The sequence below is a fragment of the Plasmodium sp. gorilla clade G2 genome, assembly GCF_900097015.1.
Source record: "Plasmodium sp. gorilla clade G2 genome assembly, chromosome: 9".
Lineage (NCBI taxonomy): Eukaryota > Apicomplexa > Aconoidasida > Haemosporida > Plasmodiidae > Plasmodium > Plasmodium adleri (nom. inval.).
Genome location: NC_041701.1, coordinates 442501 through 462552, shown reverse-complemented (window position 1 = coordinate 462552; position 20052 = coordinate 442501). Strand labels below are relative to the sequence as shown.

The 20052-nt window shown below is 19.1% G+C and overlaps 4 protein-coding genes across 4 annotated transcripts in view; all 4 read right to left on the bottom strand.

Annotated features, from left to right (window-relative positions):
• Window positions 1–261: 261 nt before the first annotated feature.
• On the bottom strand, window positions 262–10098 carry PADL01_0910500 (cysteine repeat modular protein 1; the record flags this gene model as incomplete). Its single annotated transcript, XM_028681774.1, has 2 exons — window positions 262–749; window positions 855–10098. The coding sequence occupies 2 exons, from the start codon at window positions 10096–10098 to the stop codon at window positions 262–264; spliced, it is 9732 nt and encodes a 3243-aa protein (XP_028538119.1).
• Window positions 10099–11002: 904 nt separating this feature from the next.
• Window positions 11003–11590, bottom strand: PADL01_0910400 (conserved Plasmodium protein, unknown function; the record flags this gene model as incomplete). Its single annotated transcript, XM_028681773.1, has 1 exon — window positions 11003–11590. The coding sequence occupies one exon, from the start codon at window positions 11588–11590 to the stop codon at window positions 11003–11005; it is 588 nt and encodes a 195-aa protein (XP_028538118.1).
• A 1821-nt stretch (window positions 11591–13411) lies between these two features.
• On the bottom strand, window positions 13412–17086 carry PADL01_0910300 (conserved Plasmodium protein, unknown function; the record flags this gene model as incomplete). The annotated part of the gene is made up of 2 exons (XM_028681772.1): window positions 13412–13992; window positions 14188–17086. 2 exons carry the CDS (start codon window positions 17084–17086, stop codon window positions 13412–13414), a joined length of 3480 nt encoding a protein of 1159 aa, XP_028538117.1.
• Window positions 17087–18786: 1700 nt separating this feature from the next.
• Window positions 18787–20052, bottom strand: part of PADL01_0910200 (phosphatidylinositol N-acetylglucosaminyltransferase, putative) — a gene marked incomplete at both ends in the record, with an annotated part of 2405 nt that continues 1139 nt past the window's right edge. The window contains 7 exons of the mRNA XM_028681771.1: window positions 18787–18838; window positions 18979–19038; window positions 19169–19278; window positions 19418–19457; window positions 19594–19622; window positions 19714–19810; window positions 19935–19983. Of these exons, the coding sequence (XP_028538116.1) occupies window positions 18787–18838; window positions 18979–19038; window positions 19169–19278; window positions 19418–19457; window positions 19594–19622; window positions 19714–19810; window positions 19935–19983 (437 nt within the window). The remainder of the gene's footprint in view (window positions 18839–18978; window positions 19039–19168; window positions 19279–19417; window positions 19458–19593; window positions 19623–19713; window positions 19811–19934; window positions 19984–20052) is intronic.

Below are 20052 nucleotides of genomic sequence, written 5' to 3'. Positions count from 1 at the left end.
TATAAGCTTTATTAATTATCAAAATAAAATGTTTTATTATTTTTACTCAAACGTTTATTAATCTCTTTGAATGCTGAGTAAAAGATGTAAATCAGCAACGAAAAAAAAAAAAAAAAAAAAGAGATTGAAGAAGGAAAATATGTGTCAAAGAGGAAAGGAAAAAGGATGGAAAATTATGTAAATAATATAAATAAATAAATATATATATGTTTGTTATATTATATGAAAAAAGAAATTATTTAATGTATACTATAAAAATGTTCATTCATTATTAAGTATATCAAAATTGTGAATTGCATTGTCATCTGATAACAAAGTAACATTATTCATATCGGTTATTTTTTTGTCATCCGATGAATACGTTCGTGAATAATTTATATCCAAATTCAAATATTCATATTTTAATTTCTCAATGCTTTTTGATAAAATTTTAAATTCCTTATATAACAGTGGAATACTTTTCTTTATTTCATTTAACTTCAAATTATCATGAGTAGACAAAATCCTTTTGTCATCATTTATTGTTTGGCATATATTCAATTTATTATTTAATTTTTTTAGCTGTTTTAATCGGTTATTTTTCTCTAACTTTTTATATACTTTGAACATGTAGAAATAAGAAGGCAAATTTCGGAAGTACTTGAGTTTCAATTCAATAAGCAAGAAGTAAAATTCGGAGAGTGCAACCTTTCGATTTAATAGGTCATCACTAAAAAAAGAGAGTAGTTTTTCCTTTCCTTCTTTTGAAACTATAAAAAAAATAAATAAATAAATAAATGTAATGATATATTAAAATAAATAAGGGAAAAAATTATCAAAATATATACATGTATATATTAATATTTTATCATTACTGTAATTTGTTTGGTTATTCCTTTTTTTTTTCTTTTCGTTTCCTATGAAAAACTCATTAATATAATTATTATGATTCATTTCATTATTTTTCATTCGTTCATAATTATATGATGAATATTCATTTATGTCATTATTAGGATATATATTGTTATCATTCTCTGATGTATAATTTTTAGAAGAAATGAAATCGTTTTGTTTGTATTTTTTATTTTCGTTAAATTTTTCCTTCCTCTCAAGAGACCACTGAATTATATTATTAAAATTGTGTTGTTGATCAAAGGATTCAAATATTTTTTGTTTCTCATCAATAATATGTATTAAATTACTTATATTTATCGTAATTTTAAATAAAAACTCAAAAAAGGTATCTGAAACACATGTAAGAGTAATATTTTTTAAAAAAATATCGAATAGTTCTTTATAAATTTCTGTTGCAAACATTCGATATTCTTTCTTTATACCTCCATATAAAGGGATGTTATGAGAATTATTTAAATAAAAACAAACATTATTTTTGGTTTCATTTGTTATATTTTCAGTTAATAGATATATGTTCTTTTCTTTGTGTGATTTTTTTTGTTGAATAATATTATGTTTATGTAAGTCAGAAGAACATGTTACATATGATTGAGTATTTTCATTTTGACACATATTATTAATATCATTTTTATTTTCATTCATATTATTTTGTAGTGGCATATGCCTATTCTTTTTTATATTATTATACTTATAACTGTTTGATAAATTTTTAAAAAGTGTTGTGAAAGGGGATGTAATATTTTTTATATATTTATTAAAATTTATTTTATTATTATTATTTTTATATTTTTTATTTTTTGTTACTTTTCCAGATTGAACTGGAAGCATGATGCATATTTGTTTAGACAATTTATCATAAAAAATGATAGGCTCTTGTTTTCTTTTTTTTTCCATTATATCTCCTAAAAGCTTTGCATACGTTCCTAGTAGGGGTAGATGATAACATGCTTTCGATCTTCTTATATTATCGATACATTCAAAAAATAAACAGAATAATAATTTGATAAAAAATAAAAGATTAAGAATAAACAAAGAGGATAAAATTATGAAATTAATTAATGCATTTAAATTCATAGATAACAAGATGGATGTGCAAATAATAGTTGAAACCCAAATATATAAACTAAGATTTTCTAATTTATTTAAAGTAAAATAATTTCTTTTATCAAATGGTTGAAATATAAAATGAAGACATAAGGAAAATATTGCAACAAATGTTATTAGTAACAATTGAGAAGCATTACTTTCATCTGATGGAAATATAATAACTGTCATAATAAAAAGAACACTTATTTTTCTTGAAAAAACAATTATTTCCCAATACCATTTATTTGGTAAATATCCATTATGTAAAAATCCATATTTTATTCTTACATTTTCATTAAATAAATTATGTCTATTTATATATAATACATAAAATGAAAAAAGTGGTATTCCTAAAGACCATATGATTGTTCCTGTTAATCCTAGAAAGAAATATTTTGAATAATCTTCTTTAAAACTACATTGAACACTACTTGCTCTTCTTAATATATATTTGCCCAAATATTTTGTATATTTGATATATGAACAATCAAATAATTGAAACATTCGTAAAGATGTTTTTGCATGTATAATAAATAAGAATGTCACATATACTGGTATCATGTCTTCAAAAAATATCCATATTTTGTCTAATGTTTTATAATTATCCAAATTAATATATCTTAATATCATTATAATCCTTTGTCTTGAATAAGACTTTTTCAATGAACTAGCTAAAAAATGTATTTTCTCCCTTTCAGCTATCCTTAATAAATCTAATTTATTTGCAATTTGTTTTTTTTTGATGAACTGATACATTTTCAATATAATAAATAAAATAATAGTTAATGTTATTATTAAAAATATAGGAATCAAGAAAAAGAGTACACTTGAATAGAAAAAAGAATTAGAATAATTCAAATTAAAATAATATCTTAACAAGCAGTCTACACTTACAATTTTTTTATTTTCTCCTATATGTAAGAATTTTACAATTTTGTTATAAAAATGAATAAATGATGTAGGAACTGATACATTACTATCTTCTAAAACTTTAATAAATAGCATACTAGATATATAATTAACTCCAATTTTTATTACAATGGAATGTATAGATCGTCTATAAAATCCTGATGTGATATTTAAATATGAAATGATAATTATAATAAAACAAAATATAATATAAATGAGAAATAATAGTATGATATTAGTAATATTATGTGGACATTTTACACATAATGATGTCATAAAACTATTAGTATATCCCTTTGCACATTCAATACATAAATAATTATTCATAGACTTATGACATTTATTTTTTTCTAAGCATGCTCCTTTAATAGGACATTTAATAAATTTCCATTCACTAACATCTACTACATCTATAACACTTTTATCTAAATAATAATCTTTTTTGGAGTGTGGTTTTATATGATTTTTTTCAGTGATAAGTATATTTTCCATATTAAATTTCATAAATTTCATTACATTTTTATTTAATCCTCCTTTACATAAAGCCCCTTCTAAACATTCTAAACAATATTCTTTACTATAAAAAAAACCTTTTTTACAAAAACAATGGGTAGGATAAATAGACCCTTCTAAACTAGTAGATTTCGGTGGACAAGGTAAGCAAAATGTATCATCTCCAACATAATTTTTAAATGTTCCTCTTGTACAAGGTTCACATATTTTTATAGATTTATTTATATCTTTTGATTTTAAATAATAACCTTTCTTACATTTACAATCATCAAATTTATATGAAGAATCAACACCTAAAGGTATTACTGTATGTTCTCCACATTTAACAAAATTTTGATATTTTACATAAATCAAATTTTCATTATCCTTATGAAAAAAATTTTTAAAAATGGTATTTAACTTGTTGAACTTTTGTGCTGATTCTTTATATAAAAAGTCTAGATCAGATATATTTGAGATATTTCTATTATTTGCATATTTTTTTTTTATGAATGAAACTGTACCAACATTGGTATTCAAAAAGTTGTATGTGGGATTAATAATATTATTATGATGTTTAATTTTTTTATTAACAAATGGATTAACAACAATATTGTTATTATTATTATTTTGAACATTTTGGTTATAATTATACAATGTTATATTTATTAATATCATTTTATACATATCATTTTTCTCAGATCTATAAATATTTTTTACTTCTTGGAGTGCCTTTTCATATAATGATTCGCTTATTATATAAATGTTCTCTCCTGTACAATATAAATTACTAAAAGAACAAGGCTTACACATTTGTTCATGCATATAATAACCAGGTTTACATAAACAGAAAAAGATGTTTGAATTGTTTGCAGTCTCAATAGTTCTAGAATTTAAAGGACATGCTTCACAAGGTTCATTAGATATAGTTCCTTTATATGTCATAGGTGGGCATTTAATACATAATACATTTTTATATGTTTTGGTTTTATAAATATCATTTTTCTTTTGTATATTAGGTAATTGAACCAAATTTATATTATTATAATATTTATTTATATATCTAGCTTTATTTTTATAGATATAATTATTATTTGATAAAAATGAATAAAACATTATGTTCCTTTTCTTGTTATCATGTTTAATAATATTATAATTTAATAAGGATTGATTATTATTTATATGTATATAATTGGTATATCCAAAATTACATTGACAGTTGCTTGATATATATATACCTTTTTTTATACTGGATGAATTTTTAGGACATTTGATAGGTTTTTTGATATTATTTTTTGAGCTAATGTTTGGACAATAAAAACCGATGGGACATTCTTTACATTGTTGTTTCTTGATATTATAGAAATATCCTTTATTACATAAACATTCATTTATACTTTTTGCCCCAACATTTAAGGTAATACTATCTATGGGACATGGAGTACCTAAATCATTAGAAATAGAATCTTTATAAAAGTTCAATGGAACTAATTTACAATGATCATTTATATTATATGATTCTTGATAATTTTTTATATATCCTTCTATACATAAACAATCTTTAAAAGTAACATTTTCTGTATATGGTTTTTTCGTAACAGAATAGTTTGGACAGATAACTGCATCTCCTGAATATTTATCTAAATCCTTTTGTAATAAATCTCCTACACAGAAATGATTTGGTAAGCAAATAGAACATGTTTTATTTATATTTTTATAATATCCTTTATGACATGTATTACAATCATTTAAGGAGGTGGAGCCATATTTTTTATTTGTTGATTCATTTGGGCATTTAATACAAGGTTGAAAAGATATCGTATCTTTATAATAACCTATATCACATTCCATACATATATGTTTTGGATCCATATTTTTATATTTATCAGCATAAGTATTATGGAAAAGTTTATAATAATGTTCATCTCTTGATCCGGTTTTATTAATGTTTAATATATTTATAGGTTCATATCCTTTTTTACATAAGCAACCATTTAAAGAATCAAAATTGATTCTTTTTTCTGTTTCAAGTGTTTCATTATGTATAGGACATTTTTGTATACCATTTATATTTCCAGGGCAATAAAAATTTACTAGACATTCTTTACAAAATTCTAAACCTGTATAATCATAAGTTACATAAAAACCAGGTTTACAGAAACAAGCGCTTTCTGTAATATTATTTGCAGCTATAACAGAAGTAGTAAAATTACCTGTACAAGTATTACCATCACATAATTTATTAGATATAGTGTTTTTATACATTCCTTTAATACATGGAGAACAAATAAATTCTTGTGGATTTGATGGGTTTTTTATATATTCATATCCTAAGTTACATAAACAGTCTGTTTTATTAGTAGCTTTTTCTATTAATGTTGTTTTATTTTTATCACATTTCATACATTTATTGATATAAGCCATATCAGTTTTAATAACTTTAACATTATTATAATAACCATGTGGACAAGGAAAACAATCGTTAAAATTATAATAATAACCATTATCACATACAATCTTAAAATTGATTTTATAATTGTATATATGAAATAATCCGTACATAACAATTACTAATTCTACATTTAATTTTTTTATAGTATTAAATTTAAATGATAAAACTCCACTCGTTTTATCTATAAGAATAAGTTGATCATTTAATTCTTTATCATATTCTAAAGTGAAATATTTTATTTGATGTTTATCACCTTCAATAACTGGGTTTAATACAACTTTTTTATTATATATATATATATCTTTATATTTATAGGATATGGAGGTTTTACTTGAATATTCATGAATAAATACACATAAAGATGGAAATTCTCCTTCTTTAATAATAATTAAATTAATAAAATTTTTATGAGAAAATGAATATGTAAAAATAGAATTAATTTTATAATTTGATATATTTTGATTCTTTATATATTTATAATATTTAATTGTATTATTAGAACTGTCTGTTGAATATATATGTATTTTATTGGATGATTTAAATGATACATAAATAATATATTCATCTAATTTATTTATAACTGTAATATTTGTTGAATTTTCTAAATTCATCTCATCATCCTTTTCAATATAGGTATTAATATATTTTATATTTATTGATATATCATTAGGTAGAAACAGGTTGTTTTCTTTTTTATTATCAATATTATAATTATTATTATGATTATTATTGTAATTATTGTAATTATTGTAATTATTGTAATTATTGTAATTATTATTATTATTATTATTATTATTATTGGCGTGTATTTCCTTTTCATGGTGATCTTGTTTATCCTTTGTTAACAAATCTATTTTAGGCACAACATTTAATTCTTCATTCACATTAAATAAAATCTGGAACCATAATATTTTCTGATATTGATATAAAATAAAACAAGTTATATTTTTATCAGTTAAACACTTAACCTTAAGAGGTATAGACATAATGTAAATATTGAAATCCTTATTTTTTAATTCAATTTCATTTAAATTATTATTTAATATAGCTATTGTATTATTTTTATATAATAATAAAAAATATGGTTCCTTTTTAAAATAAAAATTTTCAACAAAAACAACTTTATCATGTTTATATAAAGATATAGTTTTTACTAAAATTATATTTATGAAATTATTGGTTATATACATTCTTACATATCCATATATTATATTAAAAATATATAATTTTAGTAACATATGACAATTATTATTTTGTTCTGATTTAATAAAATGTAGAAAGGTAAATCTAGGAGAATTTATATGAAATTTTCTTAAAAAAAAAGGAGTTAATGCATTAGATGAAATTAACCAAAATGATATATAATTATCATTTTCATGAGACCAAACAGATATTATTTTTTTCTTATTTTTATTATCTGAAAATTCTTCTGTATGACAATATTTATTTATAAATTCATTATAAGAATCATTATCTAAATAATGATTATATATATTGGTTGGCTCGCTATATATTTCAAAAAAATGAGCAAATTCATCATATCTTACAAACAATAAATCTGAAAAATGAACAAATGATAATGATATTCTATTAGTGCTATTATTTATTCTACTACATAAATATGTAATTTTATTATCTGTTTTAAAGGACATGGATTTTAAGAAAAAATAATATATTTCGTTCATGTTAGATGAAATATTTTCATTATTATTATTTTTTATGTTAGATGAAATATTATTAAGATTATTATTTTTTATGTTATATGAAATATTATTAAGATTATTATTTTTTATGTTATATGAAATATTATCATTATTATTATTATTTATGTTAGATGAAATGTTATCATTATTATTATTCTTCATATCAGTATTCGTAATTACATTATTTTTTATTATTATTGTATTTGTTTTAATAACACTTCTGCTATTTCTCTTTATATAAGTATCATATGGAAATATGAATGAATGCCCTTTTAGACGACTAGTATATTTTTGTATAAAAACATCGACATTTTTTTCTTTTGTGTTCAACGTATCTATATATTCACAATTAGTTGGTGTAAAGGAAAAAAAAAGTGTATTCTGATAATTTGAAATATCTTGAATATACAATAAATTCTCATGTGTCTTCTTATTTCCTTTTTTTAATATATACTTAGTATGCTCAAAATTTTTATTATCATATATTATTTTACCTGAATAATAATAGTATGTAATTTGGTTGATTTGGTCTTTAATGCATATTAAATTGGATCCATTTTTTAAATTGTTAAGTTTTTGAAAAGTTGTATTAGGACTATGAATAAAATTATTATTATTATTATTATTATTATTGGGAGAAGATGTATTTTGTAATATAATCTTATTTTTTGCTAACATATTATTTGGATTTTTCTTTTCATCCTTATTTAGACTGTCCATATTTTGATTTCCTTTGATAGTGTTACTAGATTGAGGATTAATAAAAAGTTCATTTTTCTTTAAAATAGATGATAGATCTAGAATAGGATCGAAATAAGCATATATATAGGAATACTTTTTATTAGGTTCTAGAGGTGGATGTATTTTTTGAAAATTTTGATTTGCATAATAATTAAATAATATATTCATATTATCAATCATATGAATATTATCATTTCCCAATATTTTTAAATAATTACATTCATAAGAATAATCCCCTTTAATAATATATATTTCATTTTTTATTATTTCATAATTTATATTAAAAGAAAGATTATTTTGTCTATTTAAATATAATACATTGGTGTCTTTATCAGTATATGCCTTTGTTATAATAAATGAACCTATATTTACATTGTAATTATCTGTAGAACATATGATTAAATCATTTGTATAATAATATTTAAAACATGCACATATATATAATTTATAATCATAGTAGATATTATAAGAAAAATTCTTAAAAGAGATAGTTAATGTAATTTCTCCATTTATATTATGATATGTATAATTTCTTTTATCATATGTGAATTCATTAATTCGATTATTATTTACAAAATATTTTTGATTACAAGGTTTATGATGTAGTCTTATATGAAAATCGGATACATTTTTCATAGTTATATCAAAATCAAAATATTTCTCTCTTGAATATACTATATTATTAAGTATTATATTACTTTTAATTTCACAATATTCTCTTGTAATTATGCCATTATTATCAACATAACAATAAATATATGATAATCCTTCAGGATTTCTACAATAATTATGTAAATCTAAAGACGGTGATAATTCTGCTATATTTAAAGAATTCCAATATAAACATTTTCTACCAGAAATGGATGTATCTTGACAACCTTGGTAATTGTTGCCATCACCATATATATATTCATCACAAGGATTTTTAAGTATAAAAGTATGATATGCTCTATCAAGTATTTCATATTCCTTTAAATTTGTATAATTCCCTCTAAGGAATCCTTTACAAAATATGAATTCCTTATTATTATTTACACAATAAATTCCTGATATGTTCATATCTAATAAATCATAAGGTATACAATAAAATTTTTTTTCATTATAACGAAATTTTTTATTATAGCCACATCTTGTATCTAGCTTATTTTGAAGACTAGAAACTACACAACTTATTACTTTTCTGTTATTAATAAATTCATCAGGGATTATTTTAAATCCTGTACCATAAGGATATCCAGAACATAAGGATATAACACCACAATTATTTAAGCATGATTTTCCTTTATTAGGTTTCAATTTTGATTTATCATAACATATACATTTATTCATATATGGAATACATCTACCTAAACCAGGATAACAAAAACGGTCTATATAATTTTGTAATGTACTAAATAATTGTGATATATTAAAATAAGACTTAGGACTATATAAAGTTTTCTCTATATAAGAATATAAAAAGTTTCTAGATAAATTTACATTGTCATTATTCGCTTTTTTTCTTCTTTTTCTAATATTTTTATATTTCACTTTCTTTAGAACTCTATTTTTGTTCCTATATAATTCTTTTACAATGGATGATTTGTCTAATCGTTTCAAAAATGCTTTATTATATTTAATACTATTACTATTATTATTATTATTATTATATGTATGGTTTGTATTTGAGGAGGATAATACTTTTCCCCTTTCATTTTTTACATAATATTTTTTATCAAAAAAATTTGGCATATGATCATTATTTTCATTTTTGATATTTAAGGTATCAATGCCATCAATAATTAGGAACATATAAAAAAAAAAAAAAAAAATTTTTAACATTTTCAAAAGAAATGGAGAATCCATTTTTGTAATATATGCACAGCATATATAAATAAATATTTATAAATATATATATATTAATATATAACAAATGAACACATTTATGATTTTCATAAATACACAATTTGGTCATTAGATAAAATGAATAAATGTGTATACATTTGTATAAAATACATTAGCATATGTTTTGTTATGTTTGTCTAAACATTCTTTCTTCAATAAATAAATATATATATATATATATATATATATATATATTTAAAATATACAGATGAAAAAAAAAAAAAATTTATATGGTTATAGTTTAAAATAAAATTGAGCCTTTTTTATATTTTTTTTGGTAAGTATTGTTCTTTTTTCTTTTTTTTTTTTTTTTTTAGTATATTGCATGCAACAACAAATTTATAGACAACATTTTTTTTTTTTTTTTTAAAACCGACTGCAAAAGTGAAAACAAGATATAAAATATATAAACATAAAAAGGATAAGATAAAAAAATAAATATATATGTTTATTTTATTATATATATATGTTAAAATATATTTTTATGATGTTGTAATTTTTTAAGTTAATAGACATATATTGCATATGAATAAAATATATATATATTATCGTAGAGGGGGATATAATAAAAAAAAAAATAAAAAAACAACCAAATAAATGAATGAATGAATTGAAGAACATAAAAAAAGAAAAAGAAATGAGAAAAATAAAAAATTAAGAAAGAAAAAAAAAAAACAAACAAATGAAGAAAGAAATATATATATAAATTGAAGAACAGAAAAAAGAAAAAAAGAATTGTAACATTTTATGATTTTCATATTTTTGTTCTGATCATGATATATAATTGTTTTAAATATAGATATAAATATCAATACATATATATATATATATATATATATTTTTAATTCAAATAATTTTCTCCTTCATTTACTACTTTATCTTGCTGTATTATTTGTTCTTTATCATTATTATTATTATTATTGTCATGTCCTGAATTCATCAAATTTTTAACAAATCCATAGGATAGAGAAGAACATGATTTTGGATTTTTTAAAATAAGTTCATTGTTATTTTTTGTGATTACAATATTTTTACTACATATATTATAAATTTTTTGAATATTCTGATTTTGATTTTCTAGTGTATTAAAAATTTCTTCCATATAGAGATAAGCCCTATTTTCTTCGTAAATTAATTTATTAAAAACTTGTATATATTTTTCAATTTCCTTAATATATTCTTTAATATAATTCAAGGTTTCAATAAGAATACCATTTGCTTTTGTTGATCTCAGATGTACTATGTCTTTTATTTTTTGTAATCTGTCATTTATATTATTACATAATTCTTCACATTTTGAAGAACAATTAATATTCATATTATTAAAATATTCGTTTTTATTCTCATCCTTCTTTTCATTGTGTAGTATATCATTGCATAACATTTTTATATCATCATTAATCAGTTTATGATATATTTTATCCGCCATTTTTCATATATATTACATACTTATTTTAAAAAATATTTTTATTGTTACTTGTATATAAAAATAAAATAAAATAAAAAGAAATATAACGGTATATTGGTCGTAAAGGGGGGGGAGGAGAATTTTATATGGGCACAAAAATATATACATATATATATATATATATATATATATATGTATATATTCTTTTTATTATTATTTCTAATTATATGGTTTATATATTTTTAAGTACTAAAAATGTGTATATATTAAAGAAGAAACATTTAATTTATATCTCATTGGAGAGAACAATATTTGCGGTTTTATATTATCATTGTATTTTTCATGATATATGTTTTTTTTTTTTTTTTTCTTGTCCTTAATATATACACATATATATATATATATATATATATATATATATATAATTAAAATAAAAGAAATTTATAATCATTCATAAATAAAAAGGGAAACAATTAATATATGGAATAACGTTACATAAAATTAAAATATATTAATTTCATTAAAATAAATTAGAAAAAAAAAAAAAAAAAACCTCAATATTACATAATATCTTTAAATATAGCTAATTGATTATATTAGCAAACAAAATGAGAAAAAATTATTTTATAAGAAAATTTTAAATATATATAAAAAAAAGGAAGAAAAAAAAATTAAAATAAAAAAATAAAATAAAATAATAATAAAATAATAAATAAAATAAATATATAAAAAATAAAAATTTAAATAATTTTCCTTTGCTTTGCTTTCATTTTTTTTTTTTTTTTTTAAAGAAAAAAAATATATAAGAAAAATAAAATTCCTCGAAATAATTTACATATATATATATATATATTAATAATACAAGGGTGTATTATATTCATATGTGCGACTCCAAAAAAAGGAAAATTTTATATTTAAATTCTTCATTCAAATTAATTCATTTCAATTCAATTAAATTCTTATTTTATTTTACTTTTACGTTATTAAAAAATATGTATTTACAGAAGATTCAAATCGTAATTTTAATAAAACCTGTATTAATAGAAATGGTTTAATATTTATATTTAAATATAAAGAAATAATAGAGATAAATTAAATAAAAGAAAATACATAAAAAAAAAAAAAAAAATACATATTATATATGTAATTTCAAACAATTTTTGGAGAAAAAAATTTAATATCACAATGATGTATTGTATATTTTATAAAGTGCTTATGTCTAGAAAACTCAAAAATAAAATGAATAAATATATAAAATAAAATGAACTAAAATAAAATTTCTTTAAATAATGTATACATAAGAAAAGGTTATTTTATATAATTTTTCTTTTTTTTTTTTTTTGTATGCCATTAAAAGATATATATATATATATATTATATAAACATGCAATATATACACATTATTTTTGCGTTATAATGCTATGTATCTATAATATATAAATCTATATAAATTTAATTCTAAAAATATTATATATAGAAAACAAAAAAAAAAAAAAAAAAAAAAAAAAAAACAATGAATAAAATAAATACAAAATTTAATTAAAAGGATGAACATGATATGAAAATAATAGAAATATTAACAACAAAATAAATAAAATATAAAAACACTGTATATAATTAATTAAGTAAAAAGATGATTAATTGAATATAGAAATATGGATGTAACATATTTTAATAAAATGTATAACATTTTGTCTTATATATTTTTAAAAATATTTAATTATATATTTGTTTTGAAATATATGTTTATACCTAATAGATATAATATACATATATATATATATATATATATATATATATATATTTATTTATTTATTTATTATTTTTTTTTATTTTTTGTGCCTAGGTCTTACTATCCAATTCCTCATTATGTTCTGGTTCATCATAACTTTCGAGACTTATGGAATCCAAAAGTTTAGAATCATTTTTTCCTTTCATATATCTTTTAATTTGGTCATCTAGCCAAATGTAGAATTCTGCATTATTCATTAAGAATTCTGAATATAAAAGATCATAATTTCTACAGGATTTTATAATATTTTCATACATATTTTTTACAATTTTCTTTATGAAGAATGTAACCATTTTAATAGGTGTATATTTAAATTCATTTTCAAAATGTAAAAATAATTCAAGTACTGTTGATTTTCCATTATTCATTGGATGTAACAAGAAACATAAATTAGCTGCTCTTTGTCTGTCTAATTTCGGTACTGGTTCAGGTAATGTATAATCAAAAAATGTTACTTCTTTGTATGTCTTTTTAAATTTTATTGGAATTTCTTTGACTTTTATTATTTCTCCAAATTTGTTTATATTTATTTTTTCGCACATGTTTTCATAAAATAAAATATCCTTATTAAATTCTGGTGGGGCTTTACAGCACAAAATTATACATCCGAGTTCTTCCAATGAATTCGCTCCTAAAATAAAATGAAAATAAAATAAATAAATAAATATATATATATATATATATATATACAAATAAATATTCAAATAAGTACTCATGAATATAACTATGTATTATATATATATATATATATATATATTTATTTATTCATATATGGATCAATATTATCATTTTTTTTTTTTTTTTTTTTTTTTTTTTTTTTTTTTACCTAAACAATACATGAGTGATTCTTTTTTTCCTATTATTGGATATTCGTACAACTGAGTTATGATCGCACTTGCTCTTGATAAGTTTTTAATTTTTTTTGCTGATGTTAAGAATGGAGCCCAGTTAACACTTAATTCTGTTTCATTTAATATAGATAAGATTCTATTAACTTCATAAGGTAGTTTTGCTCTTATATGTACAGATATATTATTATCTTTATCTACCCTATGTGATAAATCTAGATATTTATCATTTTCTTTTATCCAACCTTCACTATTTTGTTTACTTTTTCTGAATTTTTTAAATCTTCTAGAATATTTCTGTATAATTTTAACCATATGACGATTACTATTTTTTCTATTTGTTCCATTATCTGGATAAATACTTTTTTGATTTATTAAAGTTTTAGTTCCATTAAGCATATTAGAATTATTATATTGTTGATGATAAATTTTATCTACTATCACACTGGATATATCTTCATATTTAAAATCTGAATCGTCTGTATTGCATTTGCTGTTATTATTTATACCACTATCCATATTGATATTATCATTATTATTATTATTGTTATTATTTAGATTATCATTTTTATATAAATTTTCGACATTTTCAGCTTCATTATTTGATACATTAATATTATTATTATTTTGATTACTTACGTTTGGTGTTAAATACATTTTTGAAGAATTCATACTTTCGTCAATACTATAACATTTAATAGACGAATTATATAATCCACCTAATTCGGAAGGAGCATAAGAATATATAGAATTTTTAGCTTTTATATTATTAATATCAGAATGATTTATAGAATTTGTATTTTCATTTGAATTGGTATTGCTCTCTGATGTATAACTGTTCACCATATCAACTGAGAAGTAATATGAATAATCATTTAATATACTATACATATCATTTAAATGAAAAAAATTTAAAAAATACATAATAATATTAACTTTTAAATTATTAATATTGTATTTGATATTTTTATGCATACAATGCATTTCATGGTACATTTCTAATTTCTCGACAACTTCTTTATCATTATATTTTTTATAATAGTTTATATAAAATTCGATATATTTTTTAACATGATCAATTAATTTCTGTGCTCTGAATATTTTTTCATCAGAAATATATTCATCAATTTTTTGAGAGAAATTCTTAATTTGAATGAATACGATATTTTTATCAATAATAACTTGACAATTAAGAGATTGGTTGTTATATGTTGTAAGTAGTGATTGTGTAGGAGCTTCTATTTTATTTTTACTACATAATTTATCAACATTTTCATTATTATTATTATTATTATTATTATTATCATTATTGTCATCTAATTTATGGTTATTGTTATCACCTTTATTATTATTATTAATATTATTATTATTTATATTATTATTATTTATATTTGTTGAGTACATTTGAAAAAGGGCATTACTTATTTTTCTTGTTTCTTCATATAAACTTTTTCCTTTCTTTACAATATTTGCTCCTATGTCATATGTATTGTTTTCTTGATCATTGAATAATTGAATTGGTTGTGTTGTATATGACGAAAAATCATTTGTATCATAATTTAATGTTATATTGTTATTATTTGCTATAGATACATTTTTATGAATATTAGAATAATCCTTATTATCATTGTTATTAATATTATCATAACTATCAATTTTTCTTTCATATTCTGTTAAATATTCATTATGACTATCATCTGCAGTGGAACATAACCATTTCGATTTTTTATCAGAAGTTTGTTTATATACATTAATATTTTGTTGTCTATTTTTTTCATATAAAAAGGATTTTTGATTATTATCTATTATAATGTCTTGTGTTTTAATATTATTAGAATTTAAAGTTATTTCTGAATTAGCTGTGTCATCGTTCATACTTTCTTTTTTATCTACACAATTAAAATAATTACAAAAATTATCGAAGATATGATTCACATCACAATTATATATTTTTTTTTTTAAAACACTTTCATCATATATGGTTGTTTTACTATCATTTTTTAATTCTTCATCATAACAATATGTTTCATCATAGTTTGTTTCTTCCATTTTTTCATCAGATATATCATAATATTCTTCATATTTATAATTACAATATCTATTTGTTTTTGGAATAGTTAGATTATTTTTCTCTATGTGAATTTTTTTATAAATATTCTTTTTTTCTTTTCTATTTCTTTTGTTATTTTTATTCTTATTCTTCCAATTATTATTACTATTTTTATTATTATAATAATAGCAATTATTATTATTATTACTATTATTATTAATATTATTGTTATTAATAATATTATTTTTATTATTATTACTTTTATCTTTTTTGGCTTGCTGATTGGTGTAATTTTTTTTTTTTTTTTTTTTATTAGAATTTTCGGAACTTTTTTTTGGTTTATTTTTTCTAAAATTGGTAGCAATATTTATTAGAAAATCTTTTTTTTTTTTTTCAGGTATTTTTGGTAATTTTTTTTTTTTTTGTTTGTTTTTTTCTTTAATGATATTTTTTGTGGAAGTTAATTTTTTTTTATCCAAATTAGGAGAAACAGATGCATGATGTACATCAACTTGATAAAATTGATTTTTTATCAAATTATATATTTTATATTTTATTAAATATTTTGTTCCACTTTCACAAAATTTTTTTTTATCAAAATTAGAATTTTTCAAACTATTAGATGAATTTTGAGAAAAGCAAGTTGGTAATTTTTCTCTTAGTGGTAGTTGTTTTTTTTGTTCTATTTTTTTAGTTTTCTCTTTTTTCGACTCTATTAACAAATCTGTTGCATTCTTTTTTTTTTTTTTTTCTAATATTTCCTCTCCACCTGTGTAACAGCACATGTTTTCTTCACTCACTGTAATTCTTTTTAGTACGCAACTCATTTTTTTTTTTTTTTCTCTATCACTTTTTTTCGTACTCCAAAAAAAAAAAAAAAAAAAAAAAAAAATATAGATATAAAATATATATATATATATATATATATGTAAATATATATTATATATTATATATATTTTAGTTTTTGTGATTTCCTTTTTTTGCTTTTTTTTTTTTTTTTTTTTTTTTTTTTTTTTGTGTGTATTTTTTGTGTTATTTTGATTTTTTTTTATTTTTATATTTTATTTATTTATTATATATATTTTTTTTTTTTTTTTTTTGGTTCCTTTCATAATCCACTATATTGATGCATGCATAGTTAGGTGTGTAGTCATTAAGACTATGAAATTATATAAGTATGTTATATATATAAATATATGTATATTCATTAAACATAAAAAATAAAATATATATTATACATATATATTATATAGTAATAAGTTTATATATATATATATATATATTTTTTTTTTATAACATCATAATATAATCATATTTCGGTATAAGGTTCTAAAATTGTGATAGTGTAAAATATGTTTATAGCATTTGTTGTTATTAAAGCTTTATTTTATTTTATTTTATTTTATTTTTTTTTAATTTTATTTATATAAAAAAATATAGAGGATAACACAAAATGGGTTATATAAAATAGATTAATAAAATATACATACTGTTAACATAAATATATATATATATATATAAATTTTTTTATTTTATTTTATTTTTTTATATATGTTTCTTTTTCTAATAAGAAGGAAACAAAATGAAGCATGATCTTTTGGTTATTTCTTTAATTTATAACCCCATAAATTATATATTCATATGTTCACATAAATAAGTTAACACAAAAATAAAAGATAGTTCTACTTTTTCATTCCACTATATATAAATATATAATATATATTATAATGAATCATTTACAATATATACTTTATTAAAAAAATAATTTGTATAAATAAATTATAGGTATTCTTATAAAAGTTTTGTATTTCTATATTTAAATGGAAAATTGGGGAAAGACCATATAACGTTAATTATATAAAATATGATATATATATATATATATATATATATATATATATATATATATATAATAAATCGCCTTCTACATAAGAAAAAGGGAAAAAAAAAAAAAAATAAAATAAAGGTAAAAGATTATATAATGTATAAATCACATAAAAAATATAAGTTTGATGTTTTTACAAATAAATAAAAAGAAAAAGAAATTATGTAACCCCTTTTATTTTATATTTATAAATGATAAAATGAAAACTTGGGTAAAAAGTGAATTAGAAAAACATAAAAATATAAGTAAATAAATAAATAAATAATATATATGGGAGTTTAAGCATTAAATATGTGTAAATAACTATTATGCGTATATATAAATGTTTGTGTAATATAAAATATTATGTGTATATAAATATAATGTATACAAAAATATTATGTGTATATTAATAATATGTGTAAATAAATATTATACATACACATTTTTTTTTTTTTTTTTTTTGCAAGTGTAAATGTTTGATGTTATCATAAATATGTATATATATATATATATATATATATATATATATGTATACTAAAAAAAAAAAAGGATATATTATATACAATAAATATTATGAAAAAATTATATATATATATATATATATATATTTTTATATATAAATTTCTTTATTTGAGTCCAAACATCATATGACACGAATTTTTATTTCTTTGATGAAGGCACTCCACATATATCCCAAGGGCCTTCCAATTTTCTAAAAACAAAAAAAAAATTAAATAAAATAATAAAAGAAACAAATAAGCTAATAAACATGTACATAAATAAAATAATTATCGTTCCATATTTATTTCCATAGTGTTATTCATATATTTTCTTTTTCTATTTTGCCCTCACGTTTTCAAATTATGCTTCTTGACAAAAAAAGCAGGCACGATAAAAAGCAAAAAGAATTGCCTAAGACAAAAAGAAAAAATATACATATAATAAATAAATAAATAAATATATATATATATATATATATTAAATACTATTGTGTAAAATATTTATAATAAATATATCTTAATATGAATAGAGGGATATATACCCGATCAAATTTACGTAAAATAAGGTAATAGAAATGCTTCTTATACATAAAGATAAAATCACAAACAAAAATGGAAATAAAATATAATTGTAATAATTTATATTTTTTAACTATAAAGGGGAAAAAAATATATATTATAAAAAACATGAATAAAATATACATCTTTATAATTATGTAATAATATACTATTTTTTTAATTATGTATTTTTCCTATAAGTAAAAAAAATATCTTGCTTTTATTATTTTTACTGCTATTGTTTGAAATATAAAGGGGGAATAAAAAAAAAGACTATAAAAAAAAAAAAAAAAAAATATTAAAGACATAATGAAATAAAATATAATTATTAGTAACCAAAAAAATATAATAAAAAAAAAAGAAAAAGAATCTCTTTATTTTGTTCATTTAATATATTTCATATTATTACATTGAAGATACGAATAGAAATGAAAAAACCTGCATTTAAAAAAAAAAAAAAATATATATATATAAATATATATTTTTATTCTTTAGAATTTAAAGAAATATATATGAATATATCCTTAACCTGTTCTATTGAAGCAAGGCGTGAACCTAATATAACACTCGCAATTACAACACAACTTAAAGAAGTAGCATCGAATATATCTATATTTTCATTCTTTCTGTAATGAAAATGAATATGAACAAAAAAGTAAATATATATATATATGATAATGTTTCATATTATTAAAAAACCAATTAATAAACAACATTATATGTATATAATTTATTTAAAGGGTTGCTTACTCATATATAAATCCATATTTATGGAACATGAGATGTATTAGTAATAACACTTGAAATTAAATTGAAAAAAATAAAAATATATACAAGTATAATATATATATATATATATATATATATA